Below are 17,446 nucleotides of genomic sequence, written 5' to 3' on the forward strand. Positions count from 1 at the left end.
TCAGCAAATTGATGATTGGTTTGCAAACATCTGCAATTTTTGCCCATTTGCCTCAAGGCAAAGCTGACCACTGTAAGTAAGTGTAACTCTGAAAAGCAGAATTCTATAATGTGGAGCCATTAGAAATCTCTTCTGTTGTTCTCCTGTGTTTTTAAAATGGAAACTGCCAGAAAAGGGTTCTTTGGAGCCTTGACAGAAGAACTGCTGTCGGTTCCCTGAAGAGTCTTTCAAGGGATGCCTTTGAAAAGAACCATTTTTGTAAATGGCATGTGTAACTGTGATGAACACAGGTGATTGATCACAGGTGTTTCTCATTCACTCTGCTTAGTTTAATATTCCCCTTGTCTTTGTCTTGTACCGTGCTTGGCATTGTTTGCTGTCAGTGTTCGTTAGTTCTTCCAGTGTGTTAGTTTTCTTGTTCAGCTTTTCCCTTTGTTTATGTTTAATCCTGCTCGTCTGCTTTGGTTCCTACAGTGTTGCACATATTTTTCCCAATAACAGTGTTTAACAGAGTGACTTATAAAAGTCCTCTTCTGAATACTTTGTTCCAGGAGAAATACGTGATGGCTGTAGGCTTATTTCTTTGAGCCTGAATGATAAATAGCCAGAGAAACACCTGCAGAAGAGCAGCACTTTACTGTACTTGATCAATACTCAAAGGAACTCTTACATTACACATTAATCTAATCCCAGCGACTCCAACAGGCTTTTAACACAAGCGCGGAGACGGGTCGGTGTTGAGGAAGGAAGAGTAAAAGTGAGGAGCTCAAAGATATGAAGCCATTGTGCTGAAATTCATGTCTAACATTTAGCTCAAATTTCCTTTACATGCCAGAAGAGCGGAAGGTGTTAGGCTGGTTTGAAACTGGCCCCACAATCTGTCCACACTCTCAGAAAAAATGGATGAAACTGTCACTGGGGAGGTATACTCAGGGTACATCTCAGTACCTTTAGTCAAGGAAAATAATTGTACCAAAATCCACTGAAATGATATTTTCTAAGTTGTATTGACTCCACACACCCCGTCTCGTCTGCAGGCTTTTTATTTTATTGTTCTGTTTTAAAACATTGGGTTATGAAATTTTCCACTGGGAAAAACATATTTAAGGTTCACACTTCAACCTTAAAACTTTATGATTAAAACATGTTATCTCTGGTCTATTCCAACAGGGTAACCATTAAATTTATATTTGTCAGGCGTCTGTCAGAGTCATATGCTCTTATAAAGAGGCACCAAAACAGTTGTTTCATCCATAGAAGAACCACTTACTGATTCCCTAAGGAACCTTTAAATGAACACTTCTTCGATGAATCACTTTTGTAAATAAGATGCATGAGTGTGAAGAACATTTTAAAAATTGAATGCAGCTCCCCATTACACAAAGCTTCTGTACCAACCAACCATATTTTTAAGAGTATAAAAATAGACATTGTCTTCATATTCGTCCCATGTAAAGCAGACCCTTCTATAGTTTCTTATACATGTTGTTGCGCCAAGACTCTGATTTAATTGCATATTATGTAATCCCTACAAAAACCGTGACAGCATAGTGGAAATATATGTCAGGATGAGGGACCGAACATGAGATCATTTGCTTGACCAGGTCTTAGTTGCTTCAGACCGAAGTGCTGAAGCATTAAAATATGGATTCATCATACTGTAATAACAGTGACTGCCAACCCTGCATTAACTGTGCTATGTAAACATGAGACAAACACCAGATTGTAGAAATCTCACTTGTTTGTTATGTTCTATTGGCCCTTCCACATGTTGGAGCATCAGCTTTCTAGACAGCATTTGCCTGAGGAGATGGTGACCAATACACTGATGCTGAAGCTGGGCTCTTTACTAAAGCTCACCCAGCACCTTCACCAGAAGAGGGCAGCTGAAAGCCACAATTGCAACTCCTGTGTGGACCACAGCTGGCTATCAGAGTACCATTAGAAACTCCTATATAAGCATGTGGCTGGAGAGCTGCTGGAGCTTCAGGACCTCTGCTTCAAGAACTCTCCATGTCAGGGTTGATACATCATTCTCAGGTGGGTCACTTGTTTACTGAATTGTAAAGGTGGGTCTAGCTCTGATCCTGAAGGGGGATACTCCACCATGTGATATATTTTATATGTAAATAAAGTCAGTTAAAGTGGTTTGATGAGAAACACTCCAACCTAAAGCATCTTACAGATAGAACTGTTCACAGCGGTGATAGGAACTAGACATCTCATGAGCTGAATGTCTCTAAAAATCCCTCACAGAAAGCTATTACATGAAATGGTTACAAATACGTTGTTTAATATGTTGTTACAACTGTTTTGAGAAAAGGTTTAAGCTATTTAACACATTCAGAGTGGAGGACATGCAGGGTGTTATTAGGCAAAACAATACCTAAAGAAAATGTATTTTCATTATGCATAATAAATAAAATGTCTATATTTATACTATGTTCCTATCACCACCATTGTAAAGAAATCATAGCCATTGAATTATGTAGAAATTCTGAGAAACTGCTGGAATTCCCCTTTCGTTGCACAGTTAATGTAACTGGCAAGGACACCCTGTCATCACATCTGACTCCTACATAATGGGAGGGTGATCTACAGTAGGCATATTGCTTCTGTTCTCTGCAGATTCAGGAAGCTGGTGAGAGAGCTGGAGCCTGAAGCGTCAAAGGTGACAGAGCTGTTCCCTCTAGTCTTATGCGACAGTCTGGATGAGCTGCAGAAGCATAAGGCAGTGCAGGAGGGCTGGAGTCCAAACCAGTTTGCTGTTTTATCTGCTCTATCCAACGAATTAAACCTGCCATTTAAGTCTAGAATTGGACTGAGCAGAGAAATAACCACAGTTTGCAGACATCAAACTCTCCAGAACTGGAATTCCCCACCCCTGAACTAACCAGACAAGGGCCATTCGAAGTTGTGAATGTATTTTTTTTAAATGAATAGGAATAAAAATGGCAGCTCTGACCACAGAATATACCATTCACTCGGGAAAAAAGGGAAAGAGGGAAAGGGAAAAAATGAAAATTATTTATGATAATTGTGAGAAAAGTGCTCAAGAACAAGACTTAGAAAGGTGAAGTATATCAGTAACTGTCTTAGATAAAGAAATTTCACAGGGCCTTTGAAAGGACAATGTACATTCAGGAACAATGGAACAACGAATGCTGCCTCCACCACAATGTGCCTAAAATATTTTGACCACTGACTATACAATGTATATACAGTCAGTGGTTTGGACCCAAAATCAAACCTTCTTGATACTTTTCAATGGGTTTATCAACTGCACTGAATGTATATAGAAAATAACGTTAATTTAATTTAATTTAACTACAGTATATGTTTGATTGCATATTTTCAAGATGGCACAAATGAAACATTTTTACCCATGCTTTCAGCAATTGTTAGTTAAATCAGTACATAAGTAGTCTTTTAGAATAGTGTAATAAAAACATATATTTACAGTATTTAACAACCAAACACAATTTAAAACGTAATGTTATACTTTTTTAAACAGCAAATTCTAAAACCTGCCGCCACTCTAAAACTTTTGTCTTAATTGCTTTCAGTCTGCCCCTCAGCTGCCTCATGTTGTCTAGCCATACATTTCTTTTTCATGTTTCACCTCTGATTCTTCCACACCGAAACACATTAAATAAATGAAAAGTCTGACTACAGCACAGTATGTTCTCAAGAATGCTCAGCCCGAGATAAAGCAAAAAGTCTGACAACGTATTACAATGTTGTGCAGTTACAAACCATTCGGAAATGCATTATTTGAACGTGTAAGTGAACACTTTTAAATGCAGATTTCGAAGCAGAACCAGTGAAAAGCATGAAACATGCAAATATGTGAACATTTTTACTTGTAGACTCTGATCTCCTTAAAAATATTAACACGTGCAGTGTTTAGTTACATAATACCAGTAATTACAGTCACAAAATACACAGTGACCATTCAAAAGGTTCAGTTGTCCCTCTAATAATTTAAGGTACTGATACTGTTGTAAGTGAAAGGTACAAAGAACCTGCAACAGAAATAAGAAGGCAAATGTAAGACAGAGGAGATGCTCTCTCAAAGCAAAACTAACAAGGACCAACAGGGATGGACAGAGGAATCAGAAATTAAAGCTAAACACAGCATCATTATCCACTGATGTTCCTCCATTTGTATCCTGTGGTTGATTTCTTCTCATTTCACAGTACAGCTATACGTTAAAGGCTGGAATGTCAGTGTAAACAGTGAATTAGAATCCATTGCATCTCCTACAAGTTATAACCATGTTTGAAATTGAAGGAAAGAAAAAAAACAAAAAACAACAAAAAAAAAACAAACAAAAAAAACAACCTTTACACGCTTGTTTCCCTGACACTGCATATATGGTACCACGGTATGCATTCAATAAAATGGCATGTCTGCAGGTGCTATTGTTACTGCTCAATCAAAACCTCCATTTTTTCCCCTCATTTAAAAACCACAGCCGCTCATTATATTGTGAGAATAGTTCATTATACATAATAATAGTTCATAACTACTTGTTATATTAACTGGCATTTAAATTTAGGAGTGCATGTACTTTTTCCTGAAGAGATATGGTTTGGATAGAAGTTTTGTTCCAACAGTGACGATACGCAATTCTGCAGTACCTTACTCAGTGTTCACATGTTCTGTAGAGCTACGGTTTCATTCTGACTCTTCCTTTATTCATTCTAATAAATGTCTTGCTCCACTGTCTTGCTCAGAACAGGGCTGCACCACCACGTATTTCTGGGCACAATATTATGGGGTCTTTCCTTAATAATGTTTAAACAGCTTAGATGCTAGCAAGTCCAGTTACCATTGGTCAAGTGCCTTTAAAGACTAGTTTTACATCTGGCAGTCATTGTATTCAGCCGTTAAATAAGATTCACAGCTACCAACAACTGGATTGCCGCCAAAAGATGCCAAAAGTAACTGGAATATTGCTTTAACTAGATAACTGTGTTCCTGAATCACTGACATTACACAGTGTAATCAAGCCTGAGAGAATTAAATGGCAGTTTCAGACCAGAATTATTCAGGAGCCCCCTGCTAGCTGATCATTAGGATAAAAGAAACAAGCTGTCTGCACATCTGTGTAGATCCATATATTCTTCTTAACTACAGAGGAGGCAAACAGTGGGGTGGTTTTTTTCTCGTTGTATAAAACTACTGCAACCCTAAAATCTTTTTAGCCACAAAAATAAAATACAACCAGAATTACCAGTTTACTTTAACACTGCTCATGTTCCAAAGGAAGCTTGTCTGCAATTGTAGAGCATTTGACAATACAAGCTCTACCCAGACAGAGAGCGTGTATCTGAGCAGAAAAAGAAAAAGTGTGTCCAACCTCTCCATTCACCATTCTACATTCTAGTAATTTCCTACTGCTTCACTCCTGTCAGAAATGGCTTCTTCTCAACAGCTTCTCAGTACTAAATCCAGTGGGGTGTCCATAGATCTCAGGCCAAGAAGACCACAAAGATGAAGAAAAAAATGATGAGAATGAGGAATATTTTGATGAGCAACCAGCGGTTGTTGGAGACAGACTGAAAGTACTTGAGGATTTCAGTATGAGCAAGGTCGACGTTAAGCTGAGTGTCTTCCACATTAGCATCAATCCTGTGACAGAGTTGAAGAATACAGTGGTGAAAAAAGCCTACAGGCAACATGCACTGTAGATCATTGGTTCTCAACCTAGTCCTGAGGGACTCCCAGATGGTCCAGATTTTTGTGTTGCAAGTTAGGAAAAACCTGGATTACCCAAGGGTCCCTGGTGAATGGGTTGAAAACCCCTGCTCTAGATACTCACCTTTGAACCGTCTCTTCCTGCTCTTTAACCATGTGGGCCAGCTGCTGAAAAATAGATCCCAGCTCCACAATGGTTGACTCTATATTCTGCATAGTGTTCGCTCGATCCTGAATATAAGACTCCTGGACATAAACATGTATGGCGGTTAAACTTATTATGTAATTTCTGAAGTCAAGTTAGTGAATTCAACATGTAGCATTTGTACCTTCTCATTTAGGAGTTGCATCTGCTGGCTGGATCGAAGATCCATGTCTATGGAAATATCTGCTTTATTTGAATTATCCTGCATCAAAACTGAATTGCCTGTTTGTGAAATAAGAGTCAGTCATTATGGCAACATCACAGCATATTTATTCACTGCAGGAAGGTAATTGGTCTTACTAAAGCTGTTGTCATGAAACGACGAGGATGAGGCTGGAGACTGAGAAAACTGTTCCTGTCTGCTCTTCTGCTGCTTCAGATTCTGTAAACAAAGAGACAAAGACTATGTCAAAACCAACATAAATACAATATTGGAAAAATAAAGTGCTGATTAATTTGCATCAAAAGGATTTACCTCTGTTCTGACCTCCAGAACTGACTTGAAATCACTTGACATTGATGCCAATTTTGACTGTATGAAGCAAACGTGATGGTGTTAAATGTCATCACAGTTTATATAAAATACATTTTCTTTTTAACTAGTTTAGTTCTCAACACATTTGGAAGATGTCCACACCTGCAACGAAACAACGATGGTATTGGAATGTGTCTGGAGATGTCTGTTGTTTTGCCCATTCCTAGAGCGGACCAGCTCCTGCAGCTGCGCTATCTGTTTATTCAGGCTGTTAATATCCTACACAAGAGACAGAAAGTTAACGTGTAGAAATGATTCATGAGTCAAAATTTGTCACCTGCACATGTAAGACAAAAGAAATTATTTACCTGTTTCACAATATATGTCAATTCATCAATCTCTACTGCTTTGTCATCAAAGAGGGATTTCCTTTTGGCAACTGTAATCAAAAAGGGAAAACATTACAAACCTCAGCACATTACATGTACTCGAGTTAGCAGGTGGCTTAAAATAAGAAGATACTTGCGTATCGTGAGCTTTTCCAGCTTGGCAAAGGTGTTGCTAAGGTCCCTGCCGATTCTCCTATAAAGGACACAAGGAGGAAAAAAGATCAGATTTTTGTTTACAGACCCAATTAAACAGATATCTGAGCTATTAGTAACTTGGGACCAATTGTAGGAAATAAAGTATAAAGCTGTGATATTCACTTTGCCATGAGAGTGAAGTCACTCCGTTGTCTGACTGCATTGTGAACTGGTTTAATATCTTGTGCTCCATTCTGGGAAAAAAGAGGGTTAAGAAATCAAAAAATAAAATTTGGTACAAAGTTTAATCACCCAGCACAACTGATGCACAAATGAACATTTTAAATAGTTAATTACTTACTGAAGGGATGGAGTTCAGCACAGTTTTGTGTTCTCCCTATTCCAACATACCTTATTCCAACTACACCTGTTGACAGGCCTTTTTCACACTTTCAGACTTAACACAGCAGAAGTCGACAAAGTAGGGAAAACATTACAGAATGTGTGCCGTTTGCAAATGAGAATGTTGATATCTCTTACATTTTCGTATCTTTATTAAAATATTTATAAAGATAAATCAAATAGAAAAATCAAAAGACAACAAGGTACAACTAACTATTCTCTAGTATATATTAAACAGCTAATGTTAGCTGACTAGGTTTGTATCTCATCATGAGATCCTTTATCTACATTCTCAATCTTCTTTCTCTTCAAAATTAAAAATGTTTTACCAAACAAACACCGTTTTTCATGAAAACATCAGGCAAATACCTTAATATGGATGTGAAAACACTGAGATCACTACATTCTCAGACTGGCATTGCTGGGATCTTCTTTCTACTAGGACAATGTCCACTGCTTTGAATCTAGGAGTGTTTAAAGGGTCTATTAACTAAGTTGGTCCCAGTGTGTTTACGAAGGGAAATCACCAAACTGTCTTATCCTTATTGCATATCATATGGAAAATCATTTGGAATCCAGCACCGTGACAGGAGTATGTATGTGATGCAGCACTTGCTCACCTGTCTTCCTTGCAAGGACTTGCACACAGACTCAAACTCGCTGGTGCGGTCTCGGCAGGACATGTTGCTGGTGTCTACAAGAGGGGCATGGGGAACTGGTATAGCCTGGGGGGTATCCAGCGGCTGGACCAGCTGGGACTGGGTCTGTGAAGGCCCAGTGTACACCCCTTCCTGGCTGCTCTTAGGACCATGGCGGCGGCGGGCATTCATTACCTCTCTGTGCTCTGGCACATTACCTGGGACTGGGAAATAAAAGGTCCAGGAATTGTACAGCTACACAGTGATATTTAAAAGCCTATCACAACCACTCTAACTTGTGTCATTCATTTTGAAACACGTATAACATCAAAACCAACATCAGCTGCATCAGCAGACTGCCTCCATGCTCGTGGGTAAGGAACAGTTAGCTGTCAGTGTTGATACACGACGCTGTTCGCTGAAGAGGGGGTCACCATGCGAACCACCGCAGTTAATAAACACTACCTAGCTTCACCCTGCCAGCCATCGCGGGCTCACTTCCGAACATATGTGATCACGTATTGACAACGTTTGCTAAACACGTTCCACAAATAGACAACTAATACTATTATATTTTTCACGCAGACAGAAAAAAAGGTCTGAAAGTCACATCGCTGTGCGGCTCGCCTGCCGTTCAGATTCAGAGGTTGCAGATCGACGTTAGCTGGACTGCTGGCTTCAGTGTAAAACTCCATAGCAAGCTAACTAGCTAACCTAACCTAGCTAGCTAAGGGAAGACGACTGACCTCCTAACACACATGTAAAATAACAGCGAGCGCGTTTTGGACAGGACAACGTCTTGGACAGCTGTGATAATAAAACTGTCCTGAACTCTTACCAGTTAGCCGGAAAGCTGCTGCGGTTACTTTTCCTTTGGGTTTTGGCTGTTAGAAGCTGTTAGCTGTCATCATCCGGGTTCTACGCCGACACGCTTACGTCACTGACGCCACGTCTTCTTACAACTTTATTTTGGGGGTGAACAATAAAAAAAAACACAACCCTGAATTCACAGGATAATTTACAGACTCGGATTATTTATGTGTGCTTTGTAAAAAGAGAATCAAAAAGCACCCACGTCTGTATCTTTGTTTCTCTTTTCTTTCTCTTCTCTTCTGTAAACCAGAGCTATAATCCTTTATGCCCAGACCAGAGGTTTACGATCACTGACTACAGCAAACATCATCCTTTAGACAAAAACTGTCACCAATGATTCATATTACTTATCATCGAGATATTACTATCTTAGAGAAAGAAAATCAGTAATTAGGCCATTGTCACTTGCTGCAAATACAATAGTAAGCTTGTTACAAAAGCAAGCTTGCTACACAAGTGACATGTTGAACAATAATATACTAACCAGTGTTACCTGTTTTTCATTTTAACACATTTAGTGTAATGTTGTTTTTTGATTTAACACATTCTGTGTTAAAAGTAACCCAAAAAGTGTTTTCCATAACCGGGTATAGAAATATTTCAACACATTATGTGTTAAAATAACACAAAATGTGGCATCTCCTACTGGAAACACTAATGACTCTCTAGTTAGAGACAGAATGTGTGTGTGTGTGTGTGTGTGTGTGTTTTAACAAATCTGTTTTAAGAGTGTATTGGTTGAAGCAAAGAGGTATCACAGTGGTCTCTGGGAAAAGAACAGCTCATTTATTAAAAAAAGGAAGCATATTCCAAAGTAATAGCTATTCTTTACTTTCTTCTTCACTAACCACAAAAACATGATGAAACAGAGTTCACTATCGCTCATGCATTATTCATCCAGGCTGGTCGTGCAACTGATCACATTCACTCCACTCCATTCCAAACTGAAAAACAACTTAATCCAGTCATTACTGTAGAGCTCATAACACAAGAAATCGTGGCACACATGATCAGGCTCTTCATGCAGTCAATAAAGTGGAAAAACAAAAATAGCCGGTCTTGAGCCACTAAAGCAAAAATCAGATTTGCATATCAATTGTTCTGACCAAGTGACAAATAATACTGTTCAAAATACTGCATCCCAAAACTAAAGGATATTTTCACACTACAGGATACCGTATGTATCACAATATTTGTTATGTCATTTTGACGTTTTCAGACAAGTTGGAATGAACAAAACACAACAGCAAAACAGTAGCGACACTTTTTTTTAAAAGGTTATGAAAATCTATTTTATTACATGTTTTAAAAAATACATTTTAAAAGGAACAGGTGGAAAAGTTAACAACTGGTAAAAATAAATGAATAAAATATAATCATGAAACATCAGGACATCAGATTAGGCATTTGTTACTATGTGGTCAATACACTAGTTGTTATTTACAAGATCCCTTTAATTGGCTTCTTTTATTATCCATGCAACTGCAATACTTTAGAAATGTTGACAATAACCACTGTATACTCAGAAAAGTGTATTCTGACATCTTGATAATAGTAACAACATATTATCATACTGCCCTCTCTTATAATTTTGTTTCAGAGTGAATGGACATCTTCTTAATTCCAGTAACAAGTGGCGCACATCTGATAGTTTTCTCACAGAGTCAATGGCATCTTAGTATTTATAGACTGCTGAAATGTCAGGGACAGATTTGTGTAGCAGCTACACTGATCTGCAATGTTCTAATAAACTTAGAAGAGCAGACTTCTTCACCTAATGTCTACTGCTGAACATGACTCATTGCTCATGATTTAAACTGCACTTCCCCACCAAAACACAGGACAGGATTACATAGCATTAAACAACTAGAGCCTCAATAGTAAGTGCAACGTGCTGTTTGTGTACATGCAGTGATAAAACCAGGACACAAAAGCTAGACATTGTTGACGCCATTGCTTGCGCAACCAAAAATGAAAAGGGCAGAAAGAAAAGAAAAACTGAAAATCACTGTAGCTGAATGACAGAGCTTTTACAGTATTTACTGATTCACTGGCCTATCCATAGCATTACGTCATTTACAGTAATAATTTTCTCTTTTCTTATTACAAAGCAAGTGCACACTAAAGTAATTACTTGAATGTAGTGATGAAAATAGTAGCACAGCGATTTAGCCTCTGGACAGACAAATAATGCAAGTTGCCATTTATTATACACTGTAAAAAGAAGGTGTCAGAAACTGAGCTGCCACTAGAAAAGAACCTGGAAGCACAAGAGAAATGAGTGTGAAGAGAATACAAGGTGTATTGAAAGACAATGACCTTGGTGTTTGAAACAACCATTAGTAGTATCAATAAATAAGAGTTCTGAAATACCAAAACATGTTTTGTATCCTAGGGAGATTTGAAAGTATTCTATCCCTTGCCAAAATATCAATAATTCACTATTCAAACACTCATCAGCTGGTGCTTTGAAACATCACGTTTTGTGTAGGAACACTAATGGTTATCGTCAGGACTTCCCAATCTCAGTTCAGACAATTCCACACAATTCTATATAGTTGAATGAAACGTCCTTTCCTAACTGTTTTCCTTGACTACAAATATTCATAATACAGAATGCAGATCTGTATTCAGTCCTGAACTTCATTCTGAACTGATGTAAAACAACCCAAGTCAGGATGTGTACTGAGTGGTTATGGAAAAAATATATTACTAAATATTTGCAGAAACCTAATAATTGAACAGCACATGCAAGCTAACAGTGGTCCTCTAGTAAATAAGCAGCTGTTGGAAGTATTCAAGTTTGGTGTCTTCCCTGTGTTTCTCTATCATTGTGGCAAATCTTAGTTTTTAACATTTACTTCAGATGTGTGACTGCCAAATGTCATTTATTCAATTGTTCTTTCATCCATTGACTAATAGGGACTTGAACTACTAGTGTTTCCCGCAGATCTAAAAATGTTTTAAACTAAAATATAGTTTGGTTACTATACTGTGTATTTTAAACTTTAAATAGTAGAGTTTTTAGACACTTCCTGTGTTCAGTGTACAGATAGCCTTGGTAATGGCGTTTTCAATTCTACAAATAGTGTTTCAAAACTGCACAAAACACATACTGGTTACTGTACTGTGGAAAACACCATTGCAACATTTCACTGCATCATTTTGGTAGTTTTCAGACTTCTTCTAAAAGTGTATGAATGAGGCACTCAGACGCTTCCTGGATCTGAAAAAAATAGAATAACAAAGAAATTAATAATAATAAAAATGTAGTGTTGCATCAGCAATGATGCTTATGAGAAAACTGAGAATTCAGACATAAATTCAGCATTGTGGACTAAACTGCAGTGCCTAAGCAACTCTTTTTAGCCAAAGCTTAGCCTTAATGCAGGTCTGATAAACTGGTCTGTTCATTTGAGTGTCATATTCCAACTCTAAAACATCTAAATGGCAAACATTCCAGTCTACAGTGATTAATTCTTGAACAAAATAGCCCCGTTTCCACAATATGGGTTTTACCTGCAACTACAGCGACTGTGCTGAACAAATGGTAACTCAATGAACACATCGGGGTCACCTGCCCGTTGCACCTATTGAGAAATGAGACAATAATATGGTTTAAAACTATGAGAAAGGAGTTAAAAATTGCTGGAATATGAGACAAAATTAGCTATTTCTTCCCAGCGTTTAGCGCCATATTGTTTGTCATACCTGCACCAGAACAGTATCGTTTTTCACAGGCACACACACTGTAGCCTCGTCACTACAGTGGCCCCCACACCGCTGCACAGGCACAAAACAAGGAGAAATGGTGTAATGCATTTCCTCAGGGAACTCATGCCAAACCTTGACTAAAGTTTCTCGTGGCTGGCACGCACTTTGACACAGCAAAGGAAGAAGATAGTCCATGTCTAGTGAAAATACAGAGCACAATACAACATTACATTCCAAGCTGAATAGCAGGCGCAGTTTCAGTGAACACATGAATACATTTGTGATCCCACAAGTCTAAAAATACAGCCTGTGTCTCAATGGATGGAGCTCCTTATCAAGCCACATCCAGTTTCAGTCTTGGTACTGGGAATAGTTGACCAACACTGGGCCATGTGTACTGTAATTCGACTGAAAGGCCTGTCATTGACAGACTGATAGATTATCATTGCTGTTATATCAAAAAACATTTCTATCTTTGATTTTACACCATTTGAGATGGGCTTCCTTTTACATAATGTAAGCATATCATGATGAATGGACCAATAGAAGAACTAATGTTCTAACTAATGTTAGAATGTATTGCAATGGTAAAAACTGGTAAAGGTGTATAAGTCAATATGGACAATATATATATATATATATATACACACACACACACACACACAACACACACACACACACACACACACACACACACACATATATATATATATATATATATATATATATATATACATACACATATACATATACATATCTCGCTGTTGCCAGAAGAAAACCTCCTATCTCCAAAATGGTACCTTTACAGGAGAAAGAAAAAACCTACTTTATTTTTAATGTAATGCAATGGAACCAGACAATTTTCCAAGCAATTTTGGGCTGTTTCTTTTGACCCATTTACCATAAATGTTTCACACTATATAAAGGATAAAATGTATTTCAAATTATGTAAAAAACTGGAAAACTACAAAAATGGAGGTACAAGGTTTTGTTCCAACAGCAGCGATATACAATACTGTGTGAAAGTTTTAGGCATCTAAGCAAATTTTTAAACAATTTACCTCAGCAGTGAGTTCATCACAATACACATTAGAACAAAGTCATATTCATAAATCAAATAAACATAAAAACAATAAATAGTAAGAAGAATTCCTTGACACTTTCACAGCCACCACAGAGACTTTTTAATATCATGACTGGTCAAACCAGGAGTTGCTTTTTAACTACATATAATACTGGGTGCATAATACTATAATAATGGTTAAACAAACAAACTAACATCCATAAAATCACTATTTACTATTCATATGATTTAAACAGACAGACAGACAGACAGACAGACAGACAGATAGATAGATAGATAGATAGATAGATAGATAGATAGATAGATAGATGCTACTAATACTGTCACGACTGGCCCCTCCCAGTCCTGTCCATGTGCTCCTGTTGTGTTTACTTCACTGTCCTGCCCCCTTTCGTGACTCCGCCCCTGATTGTTTACACCTGTTTTCCACTTGTCCCTCATCATCCCTGTGATATATAATCCCCATGTTTGCCCTGCTCTGTGCTGGTCTTTGGATGTATGTCTGTGGTGTTTGGTTTATGGTTGAAGTGTATTGTATTGTATTTGTTATTCTGGCCTCTGTTGTTTGTTAGATCCGTTAGACCCTGATTATGGATTTGCCCCAAATAAATCTTGCTTTTCTCAGCACGTGTATCCGCCTCCTCATCGCTTCATGTTACAGATATATAGATATATATTCGAAACACGTGTCAAATACAATGCAATCCATGTCCCAAAACATTCAAAATAAAATGCAAAATACTTGCCTAATGCACTTTACTGATTGGAATACCTTTCAAAATGAATTTGTATTCCACTAACTTCATTAAAAATAGTGGGCAGTGAACCTTTAATGTAGTGCTGTGAAAAAGCATTTGCCCCTCACCTGATATCTTCAACTTTTTCTAATTTGTCACATTTATATGTTTCTCATCATCCAACTAATTTTAGTATAAGATAGACAACATGAATAAACACATAATGCAGCTTTCAATGATCGTTTTTGAGCATGAGCTGCTCATTTAAGGTCTTGCCACAGCATCCCATAGGGATTCAAGTCAGGGATTCTTGGCCACTCCAAAACCTTCATTTTGTTTCTTGTGAGCGATTCAGAGGTGGACTTGCTTGTGTGCTTCAGATCATTGTCCTGCTGCCCTTGGGCTTTAGGTCACAAACTGACAGTGAACATTCTCCTTCAACAGTTTCTGATAGAGAGCAGAATTCATGATTCCCTCATTTATGATTTGTCCTTGACCTGCAGAAGCAAAGCAGCCCCCAATCATTAGACTACCACTACCATGTTTGACTGTTGATACGGTGTTCTTTTGGTGGAATGCAATGTTGTAGACTCTTGGTAAAATTTTGGTAGGCTGGCCTGAGAAAATTCACCACTGTTCCGAGTTATATCCTGTTGTGGATAATGGCTCCCACTGTGGTGTGCCGGATTCCCAGAACCTTAGCAATGGCTGTGTAACCCTTTCCAGGCTGGTAGATTTCATGACTGTTTCGCATCTGTATTTGAGTCTCTTTAGAACGTGTCATCATGTGTTGATTTCTGGGTTGTTCTATCCTGCCTCACAGTGCCACACAGGTCCTATTTACGTGATGTTTAGATTCAGCAGGTCTGGCAGTAATCAGGCCTGGGTGTGGCCAGTGAATCTGATCGTCTCAAAACAGCATGTTGTTATTATTTGGGTTCTCTTTGTCTAATATTAAAGTAGTTTGATGATCTGAAACATTTACATGTGACAAAAATGAAAAACATAGAAGCAATTGGGAATGTGCAAATACTGTATAAAGCAAGTGTTGTAGTTATTGATATACTATGAACAAGCAGTTCAATCATTGATATCCTGTTTGAAATACTTTTTGGCCATTTCGATACATTGCAAAAATATATCTGATAAATACATTTGGAATCTTATATATTTCTTTACACATGAGAGGTTTTGTTATGACAGCAGATGTATACTGACTAGCTGTACAGCATATTGATACAGTTACCAAAGAATATAAAATGTATAAAAAGGAAGTACCTGAGTCACTGTTGTTAAGCTCATTAGGAGGCTATTGGTTGAAAAGGAAGGGGAAAAGCATGTTAAATTCCAGCTGTGGTAATGGACAATCAAAACATCAGATGATCAAATGTATCATCATTTAGATTTGGATGCATCATCCACATGTGCAATATTTGCCACAAATGCAATTTCAAAAATGCAGTATTTGTGTTGTATGTGGCTTTTGTGCCTTTTGGCTTTTTGTGTACTTGGTTTTGTGCCTCTGTAATCTTTGTATTTATTGTTTGTGTTGTCAATCTGTTGTGATATTTATTGTGGTAGCAGTTTTTAGATTTCTCACATTTGTTGTTTTGTTATTACTGCATTTTTATGTGTGTTAGGCATAAGCTTCGTAAGTCAACAACACACTTTGATTGGGTAAAACACACTGAATCTATCCAAATGTGTTGTGATGCATTTCCAGTCAGTTCAGTTCCTACGAAGGACACCAAGCCCAGTTTGTTCAAGTGTACTGGTGACTCGTGATGATACTGTCAGTGATTTCTCATGTCTTCCATGCAGTCATGAGTTCCAGCTAAGATGCGTTTAAACATGCACCACTATGATTTTCTTTACACTAAAATGCCTTTGGCAGAAAATAATTACAACACAAATTCAGCCCACCCCAAGCCACTTCTGCTGTCAACTCATGCAGGGCACATTCCTCCAAGAACTGATGCAATCACCGTCTACAGATTACATGTGCCCAAGATGGCAAGACCCTGAAGATGCAGACACTGTTCAAGTCTATATTACTGAGGATTGCAGGGAGTTAAATGTAGTCAGATTACAAAGTGCGGCATTTCTCAACAGAGCCTGACTCCAGCGCCTCGCACATTCTGAAATGAATACCAGTGGTCAGTCTTTGCCAGAATGAGACCTATTTATACCGTAAATTTCACTGCTAAAAAATCTGAATAGTAGTGTCAGTACAAATCAGCAGCTGTTATTCTGACTCATAGCAGTGAATAGTAGTCAGGGCCAAAATATTCAAAGCGAAAATAAAAATAGTACAAAAATAAATAAATAAATGTAAATTAAATATTCGAGTGAACAATGAATCACAAACTACCAGGAAAACCCTCTCTAGGCAAACGCTACACACAGTGAACTGGACTGGAAAAACAGAAACGTGTATATAAATGTGTGTTATTGGTAGAAGGAAATATGACACTTTAAACTTTCTCGTTCTTACCTCAAAGTCAACTGCATAAGCTTCACGAGGAAACGACGCGGCGACATGAAACACCCACAGGAGCACAGACAGAGTCACCACCATCTCATTTAGAGCAGAACTCTACAATCTCAGCCACTCTCGCTCTCCAAACTACTGAGATGCTCATGAAACCACGAGTTTTCTTCTAAAGGCTCTGCCTGTCCGGCCCTCCGGAGCAGAAGGGGGCAGTGTGTCTGTGTGTGTGTGTGTGTGAACGCGCTCCACGGCCCTCACGGTTCCTCTGAGGCACGTGAGACGAAAGAAAAGTGTACATTTGACATAAACCTAATTTGGTCTCGATCTGGATTGCACAAACAAAAAAAAAACTAAGGCCACGTCCAAAACCGTACTGTACCACACTAAATAGTGTGTCAGAAACGAGCAGAAACCACCAACCCAAGTCCATTCATAGTGTAGTATGTATAGTGTAGTAGTGCTGTTTGGGACGCAGCCTAGCACTTCACTAACACGGCAGCGCGACCGAGCTATTTTTGGAGATAAAGATAAAACAGGAAGGAAAATGAGAGCTTATCAAATAATAAAGATTATAATAGGCGTAGAAAAAGTTACAACTG

The 17,446-nt window shown here is 38.2% G+C and overlaps 2 protein-coding genes across 2 annotated transcripts; both read right to left on the reverse strand.

The window, feature by feature from the left end:
- Positions 1–3,435: 3,435 nt before the first annotated feature.
- On the reverse strand, positions 3,436–8,892 carry stx5al (syntaxin 5A, like). Its single transcript, XM_017718354.2, has 11 exons — positions 8,787–8,892; positions 7,931–8,172; positions 7,092–7,162; positions 6,911–6,966; positions 6,753–6,823; positions 6,547–6,663; positions 6,385–6,441; positions 6,210–6,291; positions 6,034–6,131; positions 5,829–5,950; positions 3,436–5,638 (listed from the first exon to the last, which is right to left on the reverse strand). The coding sequence occupies exons 2-11, from the start codon at positions 8,138–8,140 to the stop codon at positions 5,479–5,481; spliced, it is 1,044 nt and encodes a 347-aa protein (XP_017573843.1). The 5' UTR covers positions 8,141–8,172; positions 8,787–8,892; the 3' UTR covers positions 3,436–5,478.
- Positions 8,893–10,108: 1,216 nt separating this feature from the next.
- LOC108439789 (vascular endothelial growth factor A) lies at positions 10,109–17,213 on the reverse strand. Its single transcript, XM_017718378.2, has 5 exons — positions 16,851–17,213; positions 15,635–15,665; positions 12,533–12,732; positions 12,341–12,411; positions 10,109–12,047 (listed from the first exon to the last, which is right to left on the reverse strand). Exons 1-5 carry the CDS (start codon positions 16,932–16,934, stop codon positions 12,008–12,010), a joined length of 426 nt encoding a protein of 141 aa, XP_017573867.1. The 5' UTR covers positions 16,935–17,213; the 3' UTR covers positions 10,109–12,007.
- Positions 17,214–17,446: the final 233 nt, after the last annotated feature.

The sequence above is a fragment of the Pygocentrus nattereri genome, chromosome 16, assembly GCF_015220715.1.
Source record: "Pygocentrus nattereri isolate fPygNat1 chromosome 16, fPygNat1.pri, whole genome shotgun sequence".
Taxonomy (NCBI): domain Eukaryota; kingdom Metazoa; phylum Chordata; class Actinopteri; order Characiformes; family Serrasalmidae; genus Pygocentrus; species Pygocentrus nattereri.